Source organism: Neolamprologus multifasciatus, chromosome 6 (assembly GCF_963576455.1).
Source record: "Neolamprologus multifasciatus chromosome 6, fNeoMul1.2, whole genome shotgun sequence".
Taxonomy (NCBI): Eukaryota; Metazoa; Chordata; class Actinopteri; order Cichliformes; family Cichlidae; genus Neolamprologus; species Neolamprologus multifasciatus.
Genome location: NC_140444.1, coordinates 16,117,841 through 16,143,825, shown reverse-complemented (window position 1 = coordinate 16,143,825; position 25,985 = coordinate 16,117,841). Strand labels below are relative to the sequence as shown.

The 25,985-nt window shown below is 40.6% G+C and overlaps 1 protein-coding gene across 1 annotated transcript in view; it reads right to left on the bottom strand.

Annotated features, from left to right (window-relative positions):
* tnrc6c2 (trinucleotide repeat containing adaptor 6C2) overlaps positions 1 to 24,413 on the bottom strand; it is a 55,478-nt gene extending 31,065 nt beyond the window's left edge. The window contains 4 exon segments of the mRNA XM_085161692.1: positions 2,104 to 2,508; positions 13,545 to 13,566; positions 14,526 to 14,626; positions 14,903 to 24,413. Of these exon segments, the coding sequence (XP_085017818.1) occupies positions 2,104 to 2,508; positions 13,545 to 13,566; positions 14,526 to 14,588 (490 nt within the window). The 5' untranslated portion in view covers positions 14,589 to 14,626; positions 14,903 to 24,413.
* Between the last annotated feature and the right edge of the window lie 1,572 nt (positions 24,414 to 25,985).

The following is a 25,985-nucleotide window of genomic DNA, read 5'->3' as shown; positions in this document are numbered from 1 at the left end:
GTTTAAATAATTGTGTAGTGATAGGATGTGTGATCCTTAATAGTCTGCAAAGGCTTGGTGTGCATTCCAGAGTGTTCTGGAATCCACACCTACATCCTGGGAGCATGGGAAGAGGTCGTACCTTGTTTTATTGTTTTATGGTAGGATAAACGTGGCTATATCTGTTTTAGGCTAAGTGCTAGACTTTCCAGATCAGTAGGTTTAGGGAAGTCATTTATGGGGTCACACTCTGACCACACACACACACACACACACACACACACACACACACACACACACACACAGGCAAGGTACTCTTTGTTTGTATATAGGCGGCGTATGTTAATGAACCTATGCATATTCATGTAACCTCAATAAAGGAGCAGTGTTACGGGGGAGCGGACGAGAGCAACTGGGGTCAAGCGAAGGAACGGCGTTTGTCCGGTTCTCTCCCGTGCACGAGAAACATGAAGAACTTTGCCTACTTCGTGTCTTGCTTTGCTGTGTAATTATATTGTCTTCAACATTCCAGCGAATAGGTTTAAGCTACAAACCTATCAAATACATTAAAAAAAATAAGTTTTAAAAAAACTAATAATACTATGCAGGATACACATATTTGTGAAACATCATCAAATGGCTACATAGTGAAAAATAACATCCAAACATAGTAAATTGACTAAATAGACTGAAAAGCACAATTTGTGGCAAAGAGACTGTCACTGGGTGGCTGCATAGGCTTAAAGCCTTTGTTTGATGCTGTGACTGGTGGCACAGACTTGACTACAACAACAACAGCAGCAGAGCATAGAAAGACCAGCTGACTGTAATGCAGAGGACTGTAGCCTCCTGGCTAGCTAACCATACACCGCAGCAGCTGCAGATTTGTTTACTGAGTATCCGTGTTCGCACAGCAAATTTAGAGACAATAATGAAAAGCAGCACAGAGCAGCATGATCAAAAGCTAGAGTGGAAAAAAAAGAGACAGGAGAAGAAGCTCAACAAAGATGCAAGCAGATGCTCGCGCTAGATCCTGCTCAAACAATGTGTGGTGTTCTACAGAGGTAGCCTCACATCTGTGTCTTCAAAGCTACGGCGTGTTACGTTGGAGGATGAGAAGTACCCTCACTTTTGCATCTGTGTACATTAAACAGATGGTTAAGATTCCTTTAATAAACAGAATAGAAATAAAAACATTTAAAAGGAATTCAAGGATATCTTCAGGAAGCTATAATCATGAGTGTCTGTATGAAAAATGCTCATGTCCAAAACCAGAGAAATATAGTTGTAATATTGATATAAATGGCCATGATTTAACAACACATGACTTGCTTACAAATACACACAAACCACTGTATAATGAGCCCCCTCAAGGCAGGTTCAACATTAGTGAACTTCAGGGCCAACAAAGAGTTCGTTAAAAGCCTACCGCTGGCTATAGAGGGGTTAGTGTTCTTGTGATTTTAAAAACAGGCTAAAACTACTTAACCAAGTTCTTTAAACACTAAAATATCCCAGATGGCCTTTGATTAGAAAAAAAAGGAAAAAAAAAAAGACATAATTGTCACCATTATAAGTATCATTATTCACACTAATACATGTAGAAAACACAGACATGCTTTGAAAACATGCATCCAAGTACCAGAAACCTTTCAGAAAAGCCACAAAGGGAAATGGGGGGGAAAAAGCAGCAATCAACTAAAAAAGTCTGAGGCCCATTTTAATACTGTCAGTCTACCCACAAAATTTTAGGTGGCGAGTCTTGTCATTACATTTGCTGACAGAGAAAGTGCAATTATAATCACTGTTTTTACTGTATTGCCAGTACTGCTTTTCTTATGCGTCTCTAAGAAGAAAAAATGATGCAAAGTTTCAAATGAAGTTACATCTACAAATGCAAACATCTCTCTCTCATTATCCATCCCAAGACGGATAATGGTTCCTGAATGCTTTAGGAGGGTTTTTGTATATCATGTATATGTATTATATTATTTAAACTCACTAAAATGCACATCTAACAAGGACAAAAGTCACAACATCACCCTAAAGCAACCACTAAAATATATATATATTTATATGAAAAAGCCATTTGGCCGCAATGTTTTTTACTAGACTGACACAAACCTTGGTGGTGTTTGCTCGCAGTGGACGTGGCAGAGTTTGTGGTAGTGCTGCTGGTACTCGTAGAAGAAGAGTAAGATGCTGAGGGTGAAGAGGAGGAAGAGGAGCAAGAGGAGGAGGAGAGAGTGAGAGCGCTGAGGGCTCCTGCTGGCAGTGGCTGGCCTCTCTTCAGTAGCTGCTTGTGCTCCTGCTGACGGAAGCGCGGGGGCACCTCTCTGGGTGGGTAGCGAGCACTGGCAGAGGACAACTGGCACTGTTGCTGAGGGGGAGTCTGAGTCAGGAGCTGGCTACTGCAGGAGGCGCGCTTGCCATTGCCAGAAGAAGAGGAGGAGGAGGAGAGGGGCAGCGTGGGGCTGGCGGGGTGGTGGGATGGGCCGGGACTGGGCTTAGTGGGAGCAGGCTCTGGCACTGGACAGATACAATACATGGGCACACAAGCATTCACACACAGAAAGACAGATGCAGGTAGCAAGGTATTAATGTCGGGGTTAAGTCACTATTAATACTACACAGAGCAGAAGATATGTATTTGTCTGGGCAGTACCAACACTGAAAAAGGCTGAAAATATAGAGCTATTCTTTTTTTATAGGAGAGCTGTCAACCTTTTTAACAGAGCCATATGTATAGCCCACAGCATGCCAGCACATAAAACTCAAATCAAATTATATCCTACCATATTTAATGGTCTTAACTACAATTAATGACACTTGAAGTCTGATGAAAAAAGCTTTAAAGACAGTTTACTAAAAATAGATGTTCATGCAGTTTCTGTAAATTCAGTGCATTTCATTTTATTTATGGTACTATCCAGGTATTGAGCAATCTAACCTTTTCTCTGCACTGCTCCTGTGAACTATCACCTGAAGTTAACTGCCTCATGTAGCCTGTTGTTGAGCATATGTTACTGACCCAGATGCAATCTATGAAAAGGTCAGATTTTTTCTGCTGAAAGAACACCAACGTACAAACACGTGGAGATACCTCCTTTTCTCCTAATTAAACTCGCCTCTCTATCTCTTCCTTTCCCAGCACAGACACGCACACTTACACACGTTTTCCCTTCCCTGCTGGTTTGGCCTCAGTCTGAACCTTTCCCTGTGGTTACACTGACCATCCAGCCATCTAATTGAGTGTTAGCCTGAAAGGTGTTATTATTAGTAGGACTTGGATAGCCAGCAACCAAACAGATTGGCTTTGCTAAAGTTTTCTCTACAGGGTGCTGTAAGATTACACACTTCTTTATCGTCATGGGAACTGAGCAGCATGTTGGTGTGAGTCTGTGGCTGTAGCATGTATAAGTACTCTACCTCACAATTTCCTGCTGCACAGAAATATTTGCTTTCATACTGACATCAATAGCTTGTAACTCAATAGCTGCTGTGAATTACAGTTTTTTGGTCCAAGGGAAAATACATGATGAATAGTTGATGATGTTATTTTCTATAGTCCCTGGATAGACACAACCATTCTACACAACAGCTGAGACTGCCTTGACTCACGGGAGTGGGAGAGGGACAGAAAGACAGTTCTTGTATTTGTAGAGGTAGGATGGCCAGTTTGTTCGATTGAAAAATAAATGGAATAGAAATTAATTAGTCCAAGCTGCAAATATCCTATTATCTGTATTTACATTCTCTTTCTTTATTACTTAGTTAATTAACTTAGTTATTAATTTCTTATTCTTATTGGCTGCAAATGCCTATCCACTTAAAAATAATTGAGTGATCTCAACTTCTTATAGTGCAACCAAGCTAAGAAAAACTTTACAATAATATTTGCATCCAATTTTTCAATCCATTTTTCTTTTAACTATCCGGTGTACCTCCCAAGTTTAGAATTTAACAGGAGGAAATAAAACAAAAAGAAAAATGCTCATTTTAGTTATATTAGGCCAGAGCTGTGGCTGCAAGTCATTATCTGAGATGTATACTTGGCAACTAATGTTATATTTTTATATTCGTCAAAGAGAACAAACCCATGTGATTGACTTACTAACGGACAACACCCTGGCATGTCCCTTTAAAAGTTCACTTGCCATAAAACTAAAAAAAAAAAAATGCTGTGTCCTTCCCTACCTTTGCATTCTCTCTAGTCAGGGCACTGCTGGGGAATTCCCCAATATCACTCAGCTCTTTGCCCAAAGAGGGTCTCGTCCCTTAGTTGGACAGACTCTAGTAGTTGTTCTGCTACTGAGATTTGCTGTGAACTAGAAGGCCAGTGCTCCAACCAAAGCTCACTTTGGTGGCAGAGCAGAACAAGGCTTACCAGTTTGCAGGTGCAGTCTAACCAGGTGAAAATGGAGGTCATCCACAGAGGCGACTGCTTTTATTACTCAGTTACATGTCAAAAAGTACTTAGCAAATAATATATTTGCAGAAGAGAACCATTTAAGACCTACATTTTCAATATTTAAACATTATAAATTTAAATACACAAATAAACCTAAAATAAAATATAATGCAATACGCTCACCTTATTGGGTGTGTTGATAACCATGTTTTTGCATTGGTAATTAATAAGCATTTTCTATAGTGATAAAAAGATTCAAGGTCCTGTTTGCCAAAATACTACACGTGTGAATGGGTTGAATATGTTCAACTTCAATTTAAAATTAAATTAGATTCAATTTCAATTCAATTTTACTCTGAGAGTCTGAGGGGGAAGCGCTCCAGTGAGGTGAGATGGTACTATAAGGTCATTCAGATAAGATGGGGTCAAACTGCCCACTGAGATCACCAAACGCTTGAAGGTTATTGCCCTTTGACCATAGTTGCTTGCAACTATATTTAGGGGTTCAGTCTCTCTGGTATGAGAGTCTAAACTACTCCTACAGCAGGCCTATACTGCAGTGGTAGTAATTAACCACACAGTGACATGCACACACCAGCCAACATTACCGCATAGGAGGTTAAAATAAATCAGAGTGCAGAGGTATTCGCTGTGGCTGCCAAAAGCTTGTCCAAAAGCACAGCTGAAAACAGAGGCCCTCTCAGGGTGCCTACCTGCTGAAACACACTAACAGCAGGGGAATTTGCATTGATCTGTATCAGAAAGAAATACAAATTACAACCACTCACTAATATATGTTTTTTTCCTGTAGAAAGTATTTTAAGTATTTGTATTCTTTTTATTTGAAATCAAAACATAATGATCTTTAAAAAATAAATTTTAAAAAATCCACTTCCCATACACAAAGAGTGTTATTCCACAGGCATACAAACGCACATTTAAGGTAAGAATTTTATATTTTGCATAGCATTTGACACATACAGGCAAAAAGACACTTTCATAGTTGTTTTCATCCAATTCAATTGAGTTTTTAGAAAGAGAGAAAGAGGGAGACTGTGAGAGAGACAGGGATAAGAAGAGCCTTCCCCCTTCCAGCAGTATGTGGTTGGCTGTTGGCTTGGAACTGCAGCTGGTGACGCACATCTGATTTAATTCAGCGCTGCCCGCCTGACATTGTCTCAGCCAATCGTACGTCGGTATGGTGAATACACGCCGCCCTGCCCCCTTCCCTTTCTGTTCTACCCACTGTTTCCACCCCTGTTTCTCCCCTCATCTTCCCACCAGCAGGTTGCTTCGTAGCCCCAGTGCTCACTCACTCTCTTGCCATTCCTTTTTTCCATGTCTCCTTGTCTTTCACTGCTCACTATGTTATTCTCCCTCAGGGCCTTTATCCATCTTGATCCCTCATCTCTAGCCTTTCTGTCTCTTTTCACCCATGTCTTGTTTCTGTCTTTTTTCCTTGCCATGTTCTTGTTTCCACTTCCTTATCCTTCCACTCCAAATCTCACCCTTTCATACAACCTGCCTTTATACCTTCTTTCTTCTCTCTTTGGTGTCTCTTCAAAATCCAGCCCAAAGTTTCTACTATACATCTTTTGCTTCCAGTTCTCCACATTTCTGTTACAAAAAGGAAAATCTTTTTTTTTTGTCTGATCAGCTACACACACACGCACACACACAATACAATCTGTTTGTTGTGGTAGTAACAAGGGTATGTGTCTTTCACACATATACAATAACTATTAAACTTTTTTTTTTTTAAATCATGCTGTCAAAACTTCCTTACAGGGAAGCTTAAAAACATCTCTTCTATAACACTTCCAAACTGGATAATGTGTAACCACCCTCAGTGTAATCTGTATTTAATAAGTACATCAGAATTGAGAATGAGAATTAATGCTCTCCTGAGAGGGAAGTAATGTGCGTGTGTGTGTGTGTGTGTAGACAGACAAAAATGAGACAGCAAAAATGGCTGTCTGAGTGCGTAAGAGGTGAGAAAAATAGTACAGACACTGTTCCCCTCTACACTGCACAAACATAAATACATTTAATGAGACACGTCTTTCATTTTGCTCAGAGAGATTCCTAATCCATGATGGATGGTTAAGTGCTTTTGAAGAGGTGGGGGTGGGGTTTACAGAAAAAGAGAGCCAAGGAGAAAAAAAGAAAAATAAGAGGTGTGTGTGTGGAAGGTGGAGGGGGTCCCTTTGATAAGTGTATAAGTATAAAAGATTAAAAGAGGAAAGTGAAGCATATGCTGGTTCACTGGGAATAGCAATGAAATTTACTGAATAAATTCATAATACATTTTAATTCAGCTTTGCATAAACAGGAATTCATTGTTTATTAAGCTCTTCTAAAAGGTCCAGTATCTTTTCTTAGAGATTCTAACTCAGATTTAAAAAAAAACAAAAGCAAAAAACAAACAAACAACATTTTATAAATATTCACTCACAAGCAGGATTTAAAAGAATCTGAAGACATATTTACTGGGCATTCAAAATCAAACTACAACTTTTTGACAATATCTCGATAAGAAACTAATTTTTAAAACTGCAAGGAAAGACAAATGGACTATTGGAAATAACTGTTTTACTAGCAATTGTAAATACAAAACTATCTGAATCTTCAACTAGTGCTGTGAAAACCAAATTTAGGCTTTTATGATGTGGTGGTCTGGCCCTTAGTGCCTCTAACTGAACCTGAAAATGAGAGCCAATTAAGTAAGCATCTGTATCAAGTGCCCTGCAAATTCCATTAAACCCTCCAGCTCAAGGACTCTCTGCAACCTCGCACCAAAGTTTTAATTAAAGCCATTCTTTTCACTAAATGGTTAATTACACAATCAAAAGGATCAGTGGCTTAAGAATAGTCTGCAAAAAAACATTTAAAAAAAACAAAAAACTTCAGCAGCAAACTGAAGTATATAACAAAATCACATATAGAACTGAAAATCCACGAATGAAGCACAAAAAAAGAGGGTATCTGCTATTATAAAGAACTGATTTGCTCCTTGAGCTTAGTGCCAGGCAGTGCAGGTTCACGCATCTCTTCTATTGTCTGCTGAGCCACTTTATTATGCAGCCATGTTTATAGAGGGGGGAGGGACAGACGCAACGCACAGGCTTCTATGCCCTACACGGCGCTAAATTTATGTAACAATGTAACAGCACCCAAGAAGCAGAAAAGGTAAAGAAAACCCCTGGAAGGTTACAAAGTGCATTACACACAATAACTTTTTACAAGCTGTGTTCGACTGTGTGTGCTGCAGTGCTTCCTCTTTGCATATGTAAACAAGGCAAAGAAAGAAAGCATGTCTATACCCTAGCAAAAGTAGTGGAACACAGACTAAATTTGCAGGCAATATGTAAGCAGAGGCACTAACACCACAATCACCACATCATCAGAGTCAAGTCCCTCCCCAGAAATCTGATCTGGACTCCTTTCATTACACTGCTCTGTGCATTTCATCTACAATTCTCACAATTGGCACAATATTCTTGTTTACCTGGAGATGCCAGTTGCTGTAATTTGTTACTTTCTATAGCAAGTGTAATAAATGTCTAAATATAATCAACAAGCATTGTGAGTATAAAGCAGATGGCAATGTTCTGCAAAGAGACGTTGGTTCTACAAAGAAATTAGGTTTGGCTGTTTCGATGAGATGACTCTTCGCTTACAGGCAAATGTATGTGTGTGTGTCCGATTTTGCACTCAAATGGTCAAGTGGGTGTGTCTATAGAGAGCCCCATCTGTCTGTATAAGAAAAGGAAAAAAAAAAACCCACAGAGAGAGAGAGAAAATTCTCACCCCTCACCCATCCTATAAAAGGACCACTACTATAGAGACTGACAGTTGCCTAATGCACCTCCATGTGCCTGTTGTGACCCCTTCTCCCACCACGCCTCTTCTACACTCTCTCCATAATTAGTGCCGCCATATTCTGGCTGTGCCAGGTTCATCTCAGCCGTGTCTCACCTGCTTGTTAGTATTATTACAGAGTGGCCTCAAGAACCCCCGTTTTGCTTTTTAACCCCAAAACCAGCCAACTTCAAACGGGGAAAAAGCCTTAACGAGATCGCACTACACCTCTCTCCGAGGTCAGTGCCTGAGTGCAACGATCGGCTGTGAATCCTTCTGGCTCTGATAGCTCCATAGTGTGATTCAAGGTTGGTAAACTTTTAAAGGCTGATACATAAATGAGGAACAAAGTTTGCCCCAGTTATAATGTTAGTGTTATTAGAGTCAAGGGAGCTCAATTTGAGTATCAGTTTAACAATCTGAGCAGAACTCATTGGGGGTCTACAAAAGAATATTTTCATACATAGGTATTTTATGACTACAGGTCCTAGACATTATTGCCTTACATTTTATACAAAAGACCACTTACATGGGTGAAAAACAAGTCAATCCCCATAGACTTCTATGCCCAACTATCTAAACAATCAAGTACAGAACCCTTAATTATTAATTCTGCATACATGGGAGGCACCCATAAAGTCTTTGGATGAAGTATTGGCTGCTGATGGTCACTTTTTCTTCAAAAAAACCAAAATGGGAGGGCCAAAAGGCTGAGGACTTAAAACTGGGCTTCCCAAACCTATGGGTCACGGTGATTATGGACATCATTGAACTTGAACTGTAAGTCAGCTACAAGTATAATTTGCCATATGGACAAGATCACCTTTTTGGGGGAGCAAGCTGCCATATGAGGGGGAGACCAGACAGTTTTAGAACATTAAACAAACAAATTGGCATAGACCTTGCGCTTCAAAAACAGGCTTAAGTGTCATTCATATCCTTCTCGCTACATCCTATTAATCTGCCTGGTATTTGACATAAAGCAGCTCTCCGGTGGGGGAGAACAAGGTGATGGGGGAGGTGTGTGAGGCTCTCTTGTCAGCAGCTTGTGAGTGATCATACAACATGAATACGGAGGGAGGAGAGCATTGTTTAAGTCTGAGCGTCCCCCTTGTTTTCCTTTATCGCTTCCCTTGGTCCATTCCTACATCCCTCACTTTCCCCTAACACTTGACATTCATATGGGGTGAGCACACAGGGGGTAAAGGAAAAACAATTATGCTTGGCAGTCATAAATCCACAGGACGTAATTCACAAGCTATTCACTATTAATTCATTCAGTGTTTAGAAATGTGTTTAACAGCGGAAAAAAGCAGCCCAAATGTTAAAGTAAATTAGCCTCTAATTAGATTGCAATTCATGAAATTCCATTTGAGCTGTGTTGACGCAATTAATAGCATGTGAAATTGCGAATGAATCCAATGCGGTATTAAAAGGACACACTTGTGTTTATGTGTGTCTGTTGCCACTTTGAAAACATAATGCTGTTACCACCATGGTGACACCGTGTAAATATGTTTCTCCTCGGATGCGGTCGCTGGGACACGTAGAGGGTAATGAAACAGGCGGAAGTAGCAGCATGGTCAAAGAGGAGAGTGAGGAACGAGGTACTGACAGACAGCACATTAAATTTCCAACCTTTCATCAGTGAAAAGCACACAAGCAGGAGAAACAGAGACTGCAGATTTTCTGATTATCGGAGAGTAGGAATGTAAGAGACACAGCGTGGTGGTACTTGTGGCTTTTTGTTTCTAAATGTAGTTTTCAAAAAAAAAATTTGTTGTATTTTTCAGTTCCGTTTGTCTAACTTCCTGTTTGGGCCATGTTTTCTTACAAATTCAATCATATTTGTGAGTATGTCCACACATGTGTTTGTGCATGCTAAGAGCAATCTTGGCAAGGACATTATTATCTTGACAGTTTTGCAGTTAAACAATGTAAGCTTCCTTCACTAAAAACATATTGAAAGGCTCCAAGTCGCTGCAATGAGCACGTTTTGATGGCTGTGGGTATCAAACTCACTATGTACCCTGTGTCTCTGTCTGTGTATGTGCACATGCTTTTGTCAAGGTTAGTAGATATGTGTAGCAGTCAAATCGACTGATTGTGATTGCAGCAGGAGCAAAGATTGTGATGAAGGTGCGTTTGTGCTGGGGGTGAATAATCAGCGTCTCTGAGGTAATGGGGACCAAGAGGGGGGAGGATGGAAAGCCTCTGTATAGGCAGAGGTCCAGCCTGTCTGTGCGTGCGTGCGTGTAGGAGGGAGTGGGGGTGGGTTGGGGCAATGGGACACTGCCTCCTGGAACCTTGCATTCTGTGAAGCTCCATGCCTAATAGGGGGCAGAGAAGTTAATTCCAGTGCGCCGAAGCTTTATCTCATTTTCATACATATGAACGCGCCAGGCCGAGATCGATTACCGCAAACAAATTGAAATGCCTGGGACCAGGGTGGCCTGCAGAGAGGAAAGCAGAAAAAGGCAGAGAGGGTGGGGAGTGGTAGTGTGTATGTGACTATGAATTTCTGAAAGTGTATAAGGAAGACAGAATGCACTGATATGGATGGAAAGACACAAATCACTACCGCATACCGATTTCCCTCGTCTTGCGTGCACACACGCGAGCAGACACACACACACTTACACCTCTATTATTTAGTGTCATGCATGAAAACCCATCTCATTCTAGTCGATGCCACGTTCCTTTTAAAAGCTATTGCAGATGGGAGGTTATAAGCAAACTCACAGAAGTCCTGATTTCTCGATTAGTCTTCTTTCACCTACTTTCTTTATCTGTCTGTTTGCATGACTACCCACTACATAAACGCAATCAGTTTCTCATCCCATGTCCTTTTCCCTCTCTATCTCATTAAACACACCATAAAATAAATCTCCATGTCATTAGTCCTCTGCTATATTAGTGTCGTCATTGACTCTTGACGGTCATTTTTGGCACTTGTCTGCTGCTCGCTGCTTCATTACTCTTTTCCTTTCTTCATTTTTGCTTTTATGTGGAACCAAAACAGCTCGTTACACTTCCTATTTCTTCTCTCTTGCTCCCTTTTTTTCCCTTCGTAACTGTGCCCTAATCCATGGGGTTCTCTCCTAAAAAGAGTTTTTCCCCCTTCCCTTCTTGGCATTTCAATTGCTGCATCACACATCCAACATACACAGTTCATACAGCGCAGCAAGAAAATATGAAGACTGTGCTATGCTTTTCATTATTTAGACATTTATTTGGCACACTGGCTTTCAAATCTAACAATGGAAACATTAGTGTAGCAGGATGTGCTTTATATATAGTGCCTACATTTTAAAGCAAGTTATTAAAAGGGCTCCTGAACTAAGCAGCACAGTGAAGATGGCTATAAACATGCTTTTCAGAGCACCACCGGTGGCTATAGCACATTTCTGCTCATGTATATAATGCATCCAATTACTTTCAGTGCACTAAATAGGAAGGTTTGGTTTAAAAAAAATAAATGGCAACAGCTGCAGATTTGCAGGGCCAAAACACATTACTGGTCAAAAGGTATTGCCTCATATTTAAATACAAGATCTCTGAAGACAAATAGGAAGATGCACAAAGAAACAACGCAGGCTTTCACAACACAAAACAGCCTGTGACACGTATTGTTGGCCACATCCTGTGGTTAGGTGGACGGCTACAGCCTAACATCAACATAATCTTTTCTGTGCTCCTTGTCTAATGCATTATGCGGGTCATTGGTAAAGTTTGAGAAAACAAATAAACGTGCAGCAGTCCTGCTTGCCTTTAATGCGTCATCGGTGACCAAAACATACATTTTCTGTTGTAAATGCCAGCATACATGTGCGAAAGTAACGTATATTAGTACAAACTGTTTCTGGAAAAGATCTCAGTGAATATGTCCTGTGTACAATCACATTGGAGAAAAGAAAACCCACTATAAAATGTGCCTCTTCACTCCTGATGTTCTTTGTTAATATTTGTGACAAGCCCCCATCTGAGTACTATGCAAGCAGAAGTCATACAAATGTTGAATTGAATTGTAGCCCTGGAGGAGTCTGATATTTTAATCTCTCACTGAAGCAGAAGAACAGTGGCATTAAATGCTTATTGAAATTGGATGCATTCAGCTTTGTAGGCAGCTTTGAAACTTGGTTAATAGGTCAAACTCACAGGCAGTGCAGTGAAACACAGGGAGGGTAATTAAATAGGCAGGTCAGAGTCCCAGGCAAGCTGTGGTGACCTTTGTTAAAGCCTCACAGTTTCACCCAGATGGCCAAACTGCTGCTCAAACTGGCAAAGTGCAGGTGCTAAGAGACACACTAAGAAAAAAAACCCAGACAGGATGAAATCTTCTGCCATCTTCAATCCAACACTACCATGCATTAACAGAAACCTTTAGTTTAGGTATTTAGCATTAACAGCATTTTTTTAAGTGTCAACACAGGAATAACCTCACTGTGTTGCTAAGTGACAACAAAGCGAGAGGGTGTGCTTGATAATTATCCTCGTCCATGATGTATGAAGATTCAGGTTTGAAAGCAGATATGACGATCGCAAATTATAGAGGCAATGGAGCATTTTAGATGTTCTTAACTAACAATTGTTCATTCCTTTTAATGCAGACAGCTGGGACACAACGCTTCCATATTTAATTTTATGCCAGTATGCATATGGATGTAAGCTACTGCATTAAAGTAGAACTCTATTTAGAAATCTATTTATAAAACAAAAGCATGCAAATCTATTGTCTGTACAGATCCTTACACATGTCTTACTTAAACAATCCAAATTACAAACTTATCACAGGAACAAGAACACTGAGAAACTATTTTAACATCTTAAGAAATTGCAGAGGGGATATGAGGACACTGTTCCTTTAGTTTTGCATTTCAGCTGAACACCATTAGCCTTCTTTTATCCCACTCATCCTCTCCCTTCTTTCTATAGCCCATCCCCCCATCGCTTTACCTACAGCACACTCAGTGAGCTGTCTGGGTCCCCTCACGCCTCACTGCCTGGTGCTCCTGGCATACTGAGCGTCACTCTGCATTAAAACGCCCCTGTATTTGCTCTAATGAGCGTCTGCATGTGTGCGTGCCGATTGTGCACAATTGTGCATGCATGTGCAAAATGTGTGTGTCCATCTGTGTACAAGAATGCTAAATGCTACGTGTGTATAATGCATAAATAATGTGTGTGCCTTTATGTATTAATCAGAGCTGATTAATGTACATCAGTGGCTGGAATGTAGTGTTATAAAATGAAGTATATGAGAGGGTGTAGTTTGTCTGCTCATGACACTCACCTTTGGGTTTCTGATCAGCAGCCTGCAGAGGAGAAGAGAAACTGATTTAGGAAATGAATAGTTAAAGTATGATGTTCACAAATAAATCAAACGACTAGTGCTACCGAATAAAGTGAGCCTATCGTTTCAAGACATCAGTGAATAGAAGTAGTCATTTGGTCCTTTAATGGAAATTTGCTGCCTACATTTCAACAAATCAACCAAGGCTGATTCCATTTATTTTATTACTATTAAGCACTTACAATAAAACCACTCCATGCACAGGGGCAACTTAAGTGAAGGCTAGTATCCTATCTATTTTAATAACAGAAAAGTGTGTGTAATGGATAGCACTAAGGTTTCTCACGTGACGTCATGCGCACACTGTGCGAGACATATCAGACATGATACAATCACTGTTTGTTAGGTCGCTGGATGTTTGGGCTTTTGCTTGGTGAAATCGGTCATAACTAAGGTGGTACTTTGGTTGCTCACAGATGGCCACGGTTGCCTAGAGTTTTTCATGTTCGTCTGCAAATACTTGCCAGCTAGAAGTGGAAGTACTTTATATACCAGAAATGGAGAGGGTTCATCCTCACAGTAAAAGCTGTACTTCGGCGTTGCAGCCAACATGTTTCAAAGTGTGCAACTTTTACTGTGAGGGCAAACTGTCCATTTCCATTGTGCATCACACTTTTACGGTTTCAGCACAGCTCAGAGAGTAGCTGGTCAGGCTACAAGGCTACAAGGCTGCCACTTCCACTCAAAACAAGACTGCAGCAATATGCTAGCAACCACAAGGAGGTTTTTACCAAGAGGTTGGGGAATACACGTTTCCCTAGTGACAGGGGGTCACTGACTGGTCCAAAGGCCTGTCTGACTTGCCGGTTATTAACTTGACCATCACAATGATTGTCACATGTCTAAAAATGGTGGACAAGTCAGCATCACTCGATTAGCACTCAAATGTCTGCAAAGCCTTAATAGGGGTTTTACATTCACCTTTTTCTGAGCAATTTCCTTCTTGGTCTTTTCTTCTTGTTTTTTCTTTTTCTTTTCTTCCATCAAATGGTTCTCTTTCTTCTGTTGCTAGCTTCTCTCAGCTGTTCAACAAGAAGGGGAAAGAATGAGTAAAAAAGAAAAAAAAAGAAGAGCACAATTAAGGAATACTTCTACACATTATAACTGGTATGATCTGCATTGCAGACTTTGGACATCAAGAGTTATACAGAAACATCTTGGTCCCACACTGTAAATTGTTTATTTTGTTCATTTTTAAACTTTAAATGAACTTAAATGGTAATGCAATATTACTGTTACTTTTTTTTAATTTCAGGGGATTTCAAGCATGTTCAAAAGCACACATTAACTTGTAGTACCTTCCTTATGAGCCATTTATAAGTCAGGGCCAACGTGCACTCAGAGAACATTAAAAAAAAAAACCCATTTCCATCTACAAGCATCACTGCATACAAAAATCATTCCAGGAACTTGTGATAAACACTTTCCCTCATGATCAGAAACTAAAATGTAGAAGGTAAAGAGGAGGACTACTCAAGTACAAAAAGGAAAGGGACAGAGGGGGAGATGAAGTGAGTGTGAACAAGAAGAACGAAGGTTAGCATAAAAAGGTTGGCTTAAAAACAACAAATGAGTCAAATTTTTTCAAGGGGAAAAAGAGGAAAGGATTTAAAAGAGCAAAAGGAAGAAAACATGAAGGCCAACAGACAAAATAAAGCACGAGTTCTTCTAACGAAGATCTCCTTTTAGTGGGAGTGTGGTTCCAAACTAGCTAGATAGCTAGCCTGAGGGCTCAGGGGAAACTAAGTACTTCATTTCAGTCTCCATTTGCTTTGGCTCAGCTTTAGTGACAGCTCCTGGAAACTATTAAAGGCATGAGCTAGGACACAGGCAGTGACTGTGTGCATGCTTTTAGGCTTCACCAAGTGCAATGGACATCAATGCATGTGTCATATCCAGTGAAGGGAATAATGCATTTTTCCACATTCATACATACATACATAAGACTGACATTATATCTGGTTTAGTGAAACAATTAGCACAATAATAATCAATATGATGAAAAATCATTAGTTAAAATCCCAATGTTGATAAATGTGTGTTATCTACCACAACTGAACAAAAAAAAGTGCCTACACAAAGCATGGATATGAATCAAAGTCTGAATATATGAATGAATCATAACTCTCCTAACAGAAGACTAATAGAAGGCCTGTCTCCCACTGTGTTGCCCACTGGCAGTGGGAGGGAGCTGTCAATCACAAAGACAGGAGAGGCTTCAATGAGACAGTCTGATGGTGCAGTAATGTCTCTATGGCAGCAACGGAAGAGGAATCATATAAAGGGGTTTGGGCAAACATACAGATCTTGCATTACTGCTCCTCCAACTGTATTTTAGCTTCCTTGTTCCTTTTCCTGCTTCATTGTTCTTCCTTTCTCCCCTACATTCACGCATACACTCAACACAATCCTATTTTTCATTGTGCTATCTCAGCAGCTCACTGAACGCTAGGGCTGTGCGATATGACCAAAATCTCATATCCCGATATAAGAATTCTATCGTCCCGATAACGATATAAATCACAAAAATTTAACATTTTCTGTAAATTCTGTGAATCTCGGGCAGCTCGACTTGCGTGAAGTGTTTCCAGCTGTGCGTCCTTTACCTGGAGTCGAGTGTTTTAACCGATGCATGAAACTATACATTTTTAGACATAAGTTGTAACGGCCGCCGTTTTCTTTGTATTTATTACACGGCGTGCTGCGGGTAAAAGCTTCTAACGTTTAAGTCTAAGGTTTATTTTTTAGCACCTGGCGGCTCTTTTTTACTTCTCATCCGTAAATAATCTGCTCTATCACGTGATTCAGTTTATTTTGAAAAGTCTCAACAGGATCTTGAGCTTTATTGTGAAAGGTTTATGTGGAACATAAACAAGCGGACACGCGAAGGTGTTACCGTCGTTGTTGCTAATGACAACGCATAAAAACAGGCGCTTGTCCATCAGTAGTGTGGTTATATTACATATAAGAGAAAGAGAGAACTTTAAGAAATTAATATAGCCACTACAGTGACCATCAAAACGATGAAAAAAATATTGCCGGAAACAGTTTATTTTCCGACACCACGAAACAAACAATAGCATAAAATGAAACGATAGACGTTTTTATATCGTCATCCGATATATATCGAACAGCCCCACTGAACGCTGTTGATGATGCTGCATCGATACTGTGAAAAATGACCACTGAAACCACTTCAAATAAATGTGCAACAAAAAAATTCTATTTTGACAACAGTATACTGCATGTGAAGTAATCTTACTCTTTATTAATGCTCTTCAGTATTTGAGACCATTATTAAATATAGTATTAAGTCTTTTTCTGGCCACCTAACAAGAAAATAATATAAAATGCTGCACTGCTATAAACATCTAGAATAGGAATAGGAAAAAAGTGAATGAAAAGCTTTGCCAATGGAACAAATTGGAGCGACTGGAAGAAAAAATTGGACAAAGGAGTTTTAGGTGACAGAAACTATTTTTGTTTTCCTTTCATTTGCTAGTGACAGAGCCTCTTCCACTACAGCTGATCCTGATAGTCTTTATACACAAAAGATTGCACTAGTGTCTGTTTACAAGTACTGCTGTCACGATGAGGGTTGGACAAAAACAGTTCCAAGTATTAAAACAACAAAGTTATTATCCTGATTTCCTATGTGTCACATTCTGTAATATCATTTACGGTAATGTCCTAACAGCATGTGAATGTGAAATCAGAGAGCGGGCAGTTGACTTTTGAGCTTATGTAGTCATCGTCAAAGTTAGCTTCCCTCCTGACCTCTGTTGACCCTACATATTGCATTACCTGCCTCTCTCCCCCTTCCTCAGTACTGCTGACAGCAGCACTTCTTCAGCAGTGATTCTGGGCTGTATCGCTCTCTGCCACACTCCCCAGCATCAGGTTTACCCCCTCTGGCAGTAAGACTCTGCAATTAGGGAAACATTTCCCATTTTGACATTAATGACCTACAAAGCCAGCGTGTGTCACTTAAGGTTCTCTTAAATTAAAGGGACTTGCAACACCACAGCCAATAACCAGCAATCAGCTCATATTCTTGCCCTTAAAAGGTATGGTTAAATGACATATGGAGATTTGCAGATAAAAAGACAAAAATCAAAGCAAAGGTGCATTTAACCCAACAAAAAGAAAAAGAAAAAGAAATGTGTCTCCATGTTGTAACTACAGAGCTCAATTGTGTATTAGAACTATTATAACTGACTACTGACCAAACTGACCACTGGAAACTCATGATTTCATATCCAAGCAGGATGCCCCTTTCTTACTATGCTAAATACAACTGCTTAATATCTCTATATGTGGGGATAAGTTACAGAGGAGGAGACATGACAAGAAACATGTTATTATACAGGAAAGGGGTTAGAAACTCACTACACACACACCAACCATGCATAAAAGCACAGACACACACACGGGAGCAGACAGTCTGATGCCTGTCTTCTTCCGCCAGGGATGCAGAAAAGAGGGAGGGGGGATGGAGGAAAGGGAGCAGGCGGAGGATGAAAGCAGACGCAGAGCAATACCAATTAAGAACGACAGCCGCCAGAGAACTAGACAGGGCACACAGCGAAAGAAAAAAATACTGCTGGAAAAGGGCAAAGACCAAAAGAATCCTCACTGGAGAGGAGTTGGAAACAAAACTGAATGAAGCTCTATTGAGGCTGGCAGACCAAGGAGAGACTGGAGGACAGGGGTGGAGTTTGGGGGGGGGGGGGGGGGGGGGGGGGGGCTGAAATATTCGTACACCTTGATCACTAGTGTCAAAAGAGCCAGACAGCGAAAATAAGGTTGAGGGCAAAAAATAATGCAAGGCTGGAAGAGAATGGGAAAAATGGAGGATAACTGTGCTAATGTTATTCTCTGCGTTAAAACGAAAGGGAGACACAGGACTTCAAACGAAAAAGAAGAGCAATCAAAACATGGAGAATCGTATTTGGAATGGCTACAGACAACACCACAAACACAAGAGTAGGAAGAGGAGTTTCCTCTCTTGGGGCAGGGGGAGAATAACAGAGTCAAGACTCGTGACCACAGATTGTGGTAAATCTGCCACCGCTGCCATTCAGAAAACCACCCATTCCTGTCGTATTATGGAAGCTATGAGACTCTCCAGAGCCTTATTACATGGAACATTTTAGGCAGCCTTTACCTGGGGAATAATTCCTCAATACCTGCTAATACTGCAACACACCCCAACTAATCTCCACAAATGTGTGTGGGAGTGCATTTGTGTTTTCTCAACCTGAACAGCTTGGGGAAAACAAGCCTGTAAATTCCACGGTTGGTAAGTGCTAATAACAATCTTCTTGTGTTTTCCATCCTTCAGTCTCAGTGAGTGCTCGGTTTGTAAGCATCCTGTGCATACAGTGCATATTGGCTTTGCTTACAGCCGGTGGTCAAAATGGTCTATGAAAATATACAGTGCACTTTATTGCTATTAGACTAGGCTTGCTCAGTGAATTGTGGAATACATATTGTATGTTGGTAAAACCTGTAAAGAAGAGATGGCCCCTGGAGAGCAGTGTTTTGGTTCGGTGGGGGAAATACTGGGGAGGAAGAAAAGTCAAACAACCACATATTAGGAGTCAGTTGTGCTATAAATAACAGCTTTGAGGTTTGCTTCCAGAAAACTCTCTCACAGTCTTGGCTGCTGCCTCTGCCAAGCAGATATGAAACTTTAACACAGTGGCAGCTCATTAAACTGAAAAACAGCACAATACACAAGACTAAGCAAAGCCTGGTCCTTGCCATCGCCACTGCTAAAGCTTAGTGAATTCAAGAAGAAGCTGTCAAGCTGAATGTGTTGGTGTATGTGTTTATTTTTGAGTGCCTTCTATAGCTTGACTGCACTGTCGGCGTGCCAGCAATTCTACCATTGCCAGTGGCACTTTGTCTCTGTCAGCTAGTACATCTGGCTACCTTACCCACACCTAAATGTTATTCTAACCTGAGTCATAAACTGAGACTTAACCATCAAAGAGTCCTTTGAAGGTATATCAGGAAGTGAGGACTAACCAAAATTTCCCTACTTTCCACCAAATGATCACACACCCAAGGCTGAAAAGACAAGGTTCTACTCAGAAAAGATTGATGTTTAAGCACATGGGCATACACAATGTCCCATCAACAATTTACTGACTGCCAGCAGTATAAGCAATCAGTCAGTCTCTGAAAGTGAGCAAAGCAAGCCTGCAAAGAGATGTAGGAACAATGCCTAGAGAAAAAGAATAAAGGCAGAAAAAGCCACAACAGTGCCTTCTGTTTGGACAGCAGATGAGATACAGATATTCTGACACAAAAAAAACCTACATCTATCAAAGTGAAATAAAACATTAGACCATTTTTTTAATTTAAAGTAAAAATTGGCTTAACTGGTCTAATAAGAATAAATACCCACCCTAAGTCTATGTGGCCAATAACAATCCTCAGAAATGTCTTGCAGCTATTGGTTGAAGAAAAGAAAAAAAAAAAGAACTGAGAAAACTACTAATAAAGATATTTAAATATGAAAAATACTTGCAAAATGACATTCCTGCTGCCTTAAATGGTTTGTGCCTACTGTACTATGCTAATTTGCATATCAGCTATTATCTTGTTTTATATGTTTATTTTTATTCTTCCTACCTTTTAATACTGTTCTTGTTGTTTTTGTGTTGTAAGGTGGCCTGATTTCCCACCAACAAACATGATTTATTTTTATTTCCAATTGTTATCATTTGTCATATATTGAAGTGCAAATTGAGCTGTGAAAACCACTTTACATCCATACATCAATAAAAGTAAAAGCAGACGGATAAAGTTCATTGATTGTATTCAAGTTCGTGTTCAGGGGTAAGAATTGACGTGGATTATCAACCAAAGCCATGACCCCAGCGAAGGGAGAGCTAGTGCATGCTAGTGCGATTTACACTGCCATAACTGCAAGCTTTGTTAGTGCTGTAGGGACCAAGTCCTGTTACATAATGAGTAAGGATGTCTGTTGATTTTGAGAAGGAAATGGGAATATTATATGGTTGCTTGTGCTGCATATTCTCTGTCAGTTTCTATCTGATGCCAATCTCCTGTCCACGTCTCTCCAATTAGCTAACATGAAGTAGAGGGAGGGACCGGGGCCCCAACCAAACCTCGGCACATTGAACATTCCCCTGGACCCCTGCCAAGACTCTCAGGCAGCAGCTCGATGGGTTTCAGCTTCGCTTCCCCCATCCCCCTGCTTCCACCCAGTCCTAGCTTACCCTTGGTGGGCCCCTAAAGCCCCTGCCCCCTCAATTGGCACAGAAGTTAGATAAGGAGGAGGGGACAATTACACATCCACCTCCCTTTAGTTTGTATGTGCGGCTACTAATCACAAGAAGATTCCTTAAACTGCCACCTTTTACTGACAACTTAAACTAATTTCATCCTTGCCTATTTAGAGTGCATCTTCAATTTTTGCAAATTCACAATCAAGAAATGCCAGATATGGGTATGAGAGTGTAAGACGTGGAGATCACATCTATCATAACATGAGATCACCATCTTATACCAAAACAACAGTAAAGCCTGGTCTACACGATGGATGGATGTAACCTAAAAAGCTTTGTTTTCTAGTTTACATCCATCAAAGGACACTGTAACCATTTATGGCTTTCTGGTGCTCTGTTATTACAACTGCAAACACAAAGTACAGACACACTCCCCCCTTAGGGGTGTGCCCACATAAACACTACTCATTTGGTACAATGGCCAAACCAAACACCATTGCTTGGTAAATCTAGATCCTGCCCCCCTTGACATTAAAATAGCAATACAGTGAGCAGAGGAAGAGGTTAATGGCTTTTGGCAGCCCCCTATTCAATCCAGCTGATTCTACTGTCAATGTACCCTTACTTGAGGAGCACCCTGCGGCGGTGTTAAGCGTGTTATCTATCGCGACTGTGCCAGTTGTTTGAAAAGCCTCATAATCACAGGCTCAGTGACTACCACACTAAAGCCTGGGATAGGGTCAATGACAGGGGGAGAGGACTGACAACAGAAGCCACACACAAGTCCAACTACAGGGGGCTTCACCAGGGCCACAACAAAATATCTGACAAGGAAAATAAACTATTTTACCACTGTACAGAAAAATCATGGTGGATACAGTATATTTACACTTGGCCCTGCAGTGAAAACAAGGCTAATGATAGTAACTTACACTAGTGTTCATGTTTTGTCTGCAAAGGGTCAACTAAGGATAAGCAAGCCTTGGGTTTCCTTTCAAATAAATGATCCTGCCCCTTTAGTGATAAGGGGCTGCAGATGGAGTTACTGCCAAGATTTGTCCTCCCGGCATTGTTACAATACACTCTAATCAAAACAGTGTCTAGATGCCAACAGCCTAAAGCCTGGTTAGATTCAGAGCCAACATGGGTAATGTGTTTCCTGCCTACAATGCTGCCAAAAAGGCAAAAGAAGTAATACAATTCATTGAGTCTGAGCCTCTGTGAGACGAAATTTCTCATTTTGAATCCTTTTGCATTTTGGGACTAAGGTAAACGTCACAAGACTGAGCTAATTTAATTCAGAAATGTTTTAATGACAATATGACATATACCAATATTTATGCCAGACTTTCTGCACATTTAATACATTTCAGTTATTTTTATACTACAACTGTTACATTAACAGTGACGGTGGCTAACCACTTTCCACACATAAATACAGTTCAAATGAAGTTGTTTTTTTTTTTAAGTTAAAAATAAAAAGGAACCAAGCAAATCTTTAATACTGTTTGCCCATTGGCAGTTCAACTTATAATGCTTTGCTTATGTTGACTAATTACAGCAGGGCAAACTACCTAATTTACTGCTGCATGTGAATGACATTAAGCGTATTTCGATACATGTTTCGATACTGTTGGTATAGTACTTTCTCTTCATGCTGGAAGTAGGGAATAAACTCCCCAGAGTGTCAATCTCTGTCTGCTTTCATTAGCAACAGTTGCTAGAGTTGCATGTACACAGAGACTACTGCACTGCTCCCTCAGTATCACAGTAGGGCAGGTGGACAGTGGCATGCAAAATCAGTGCTACACCCCCAGATACTCCACACTGCTCCTGGCAGAAAACCTGCACCTTTATTGCAGCATAACATGCACTGCCTAAAGAGTGACGCCATCAATGATGATCTAAGGTCCATGTGCAATCCCAAATTTACCCAACTGCCTTCAAGATGAGCCACTTGCTGTGGTTTAAGTGCTAGTTACAGTTGTGTCTGGTAATGGTAAAGGTAATTGCATGGTATTTGAGAAAAACTAAACTCCCTCCTCCTTTTTGTTCCACGGTGAAGTGCATCCTATTCTCTCCACTCATTTTGGACACCCCCTGAAAAATCTTTTCAGAGCTATCCCTTACTGCATGCTCATCAGCCTTGAAGGACCCTTAGCTCTGGGCAAAAAAGGGCTGTGTGTTTTTGCCTGTCTGTCAGCTGGCCGTCTAGGGTGCGCTCAAGACCTGATTAACGACTGGAGGGCATTACTTAATGGCAAAGGTATTGAGCTAGACATAAATAGTCACACAGTCCCATGGCAAAAAATGAAAGGCATTGCACATGTGCAGACACTGGCTGAATATGCCACAAAAATATTTACATTCACAGACAGTGCATATATCCATCATACATAAAAATAAACCATCCCCATCTGACTGCAAATGTAAGGTGTGCCACTACAGCTTGGGCACATTTTTCATTTCATCACCTCACTGATGTGTGACGGTAGAGATAAGACAGTGGTGACAGAGATGTCAGAGGAGGGGTGGAGGAAAAGGGGGTTTGAAATTGAACAGGAAATTATGTACTTCAATTAAGACACGCGGTGGAGATATTAAAAGCTATACTCCAGCGCCTGGGGACAGGATGCACGAAGGGGGGAAGCAATGGAAAGCGACAGTTCAATCCGAGTTGGGAAGGAGGGGTGTGGAGGGAAGAGAGACAGGACAGCTATGTTTAATAATGTACTAAGAATTAGTGTAGTGGAATGTACAATGGTGTACAAGATACATAACGTGATACAGTTGAACCACAGACCGAAGCGTAGCGAAAATTGGGAACAAATGGGACTGTGCCTTTGCCACATTTAAGAAAAGTGTAACTACATCGGATAGGCACGAATTAAAACATTTAACGAAAATATAAAAAAGGTGTTACAGCCCTAATGCAACTCTGTGCTATCTGCAATCAAACTATAACTATAAAATTAGCGCCCCATTACCTTCTAATAACCACACAGACATTGGAAAAGGCAAAGCAATTCTCCCAGTGGCTCCAAGAAACCATCACATTACACACTCACATGTACAGAGTGTGCTCCAGCGCACATAGCCAATCATAAAAGGGCTATGATATAACACAAAAGTTCCCAACATATTCAAGACCCTTCAAATAAATACACTAAAATTAGTCATCAAACCCGTGTCTAAAGGCACATGGAAGAATACCTCGGCTCAATCAGTGTTTTTCCTTTGCCGAAGAATGCCCTGCATAAACAATGTGAGCAGAAATCTGGGCAAAACAAACACGCTTAGTAAACTGTTAATGGATGTTTTAATGATGTAGTAGTTGAGCGTTTGCCGGGGCATTACCGCTGTTGTTAACCGGGCTTAGTCTGTATGTCAATGAGACTAGAGCTGAGTGATATACTTTAGCTTAATTATAGAGGAACACGGCGATTTTCATTTTTCGGCTGCCGCTACGATTTTTGATTGTCAAACGTTGATTAACACTATTCATCAGTTTGCCAAGAATCTAAAAATATATATAAATAAATTAAATGTATAAACTTACCTTGCTTTAATCACAGCTTTGGCAGCTTTCAGTTAAGAGTCGATGCATGGCAGGGGGGGGAAATGCATAAAAGCATTCTCCGATGTCTTTTCTAAAGTTACCCGTAAAGAGATGGAGCAGAGATTTAGTCGTAATTAAAGTCAGACTTGGTAGATAAGCCGACTGCTGCTGTAGCAGCTTGGTGACAAGATACCGAGGTAAACAACGGCTACTCAGCCAGATATATACACAGCAAGTACGGTAATTTATGCTTTGAGCAAGAAGAAAAAAGATTAAAAAATAAAACCCAAAACACATACGCTGTGAAATTATTTTTTTTACCAAAAACAATTTGTTAAAACGTCACAATTTAACGGGGGGAGGGGGCGGGGAAGCGGACGAAGCACCACTAATAACAAAAACAAAAAAAATACGAACACGATTAAAATGACTTTTAAAAGCAGCTAAATTATTTAAGCTAACGTTAGCTGGTTGGCGTCGTAAGTCGTCGACCGTTGCTAGGTTTTGCAAACCAGAGAAATCAGGCAGTTTTTGTTAAAAAAAAAAAAAAAAAATCGCCGATGACTTCTCGCGGAGCAAGCCGACGGCCGTCAGCCAGCCACCCAACTTGTTTTAAAGTGCAAAAGATTTTTGTTGTTGTTGTTGTTTAAGTCGTCTGTTGGACGACTAGCGACGGACTGGCTACCGCAAATGCAAAATGAGTAGCGACTCCGGGGAAATACATTCTGTGTTGATCCAGACGGCGGAGCGGACACTCATGGTAGGCGTTCAGTGAGCTCTCCTTGACAGTGGTCTCGCAGCCATTTTGTTCAAACTAACAACGCTGCAGTCTCCGTCTCCTCCTCCCAGGGAGCAGACAGACCAGGAAGTCGCTCTGGATACGTCTCTCCCGACCAACCAAAACACTAACTCCGCCCACTCGCCCCGCCTTCCTCCGGTCTTCAAACCTCCCGACTGGCCACCGAGGATGGACCTTTTTAATACAACCATGCGACGGACAACCAGGAAAAAAACAAAAAAGGGACAGAGGCAGCCAGCTCATATTTCCAGGGTAATTGCTGAAGCGTGCAGCAAACACTGTGTGCTTAAAAAAAGAAACAAATGTGAGACATGTCATGCTGTGGAAAGAACATACATGAAGAAAGTACAGGCATTTTGAATTATATACCCAGCAGATTAGCTATTTAAGTCTTAAAGTTGCTCCAATCAGTTAATTTTAAGAATGGATCAAATTACTCAATATAATAGCAAAGACAATGTTTATAGTTGCAAACCTACTTTTGTTAGTAACCATGTGTGATCATTTTTAGCCTCCTTTTAACCTATAGTTTTTGTTTAAAGGGCCACATATTTTACATAAGATTTCATATTTTATCTAGTACAATACATTATGTGATGCATAACTAAAATGGTAAATGTGCATAAATTCCATAAGCAACTGGCAGTTACACTGTGAACTTTATTTAAGCAAGTGAAAATAACCCCCCGCCCCAAAACTGGGGTCAGAGAGCCAGCCCCGGGTTGCTCTTACCCAAGATGACCTTTGTCAAGAATCTCTTC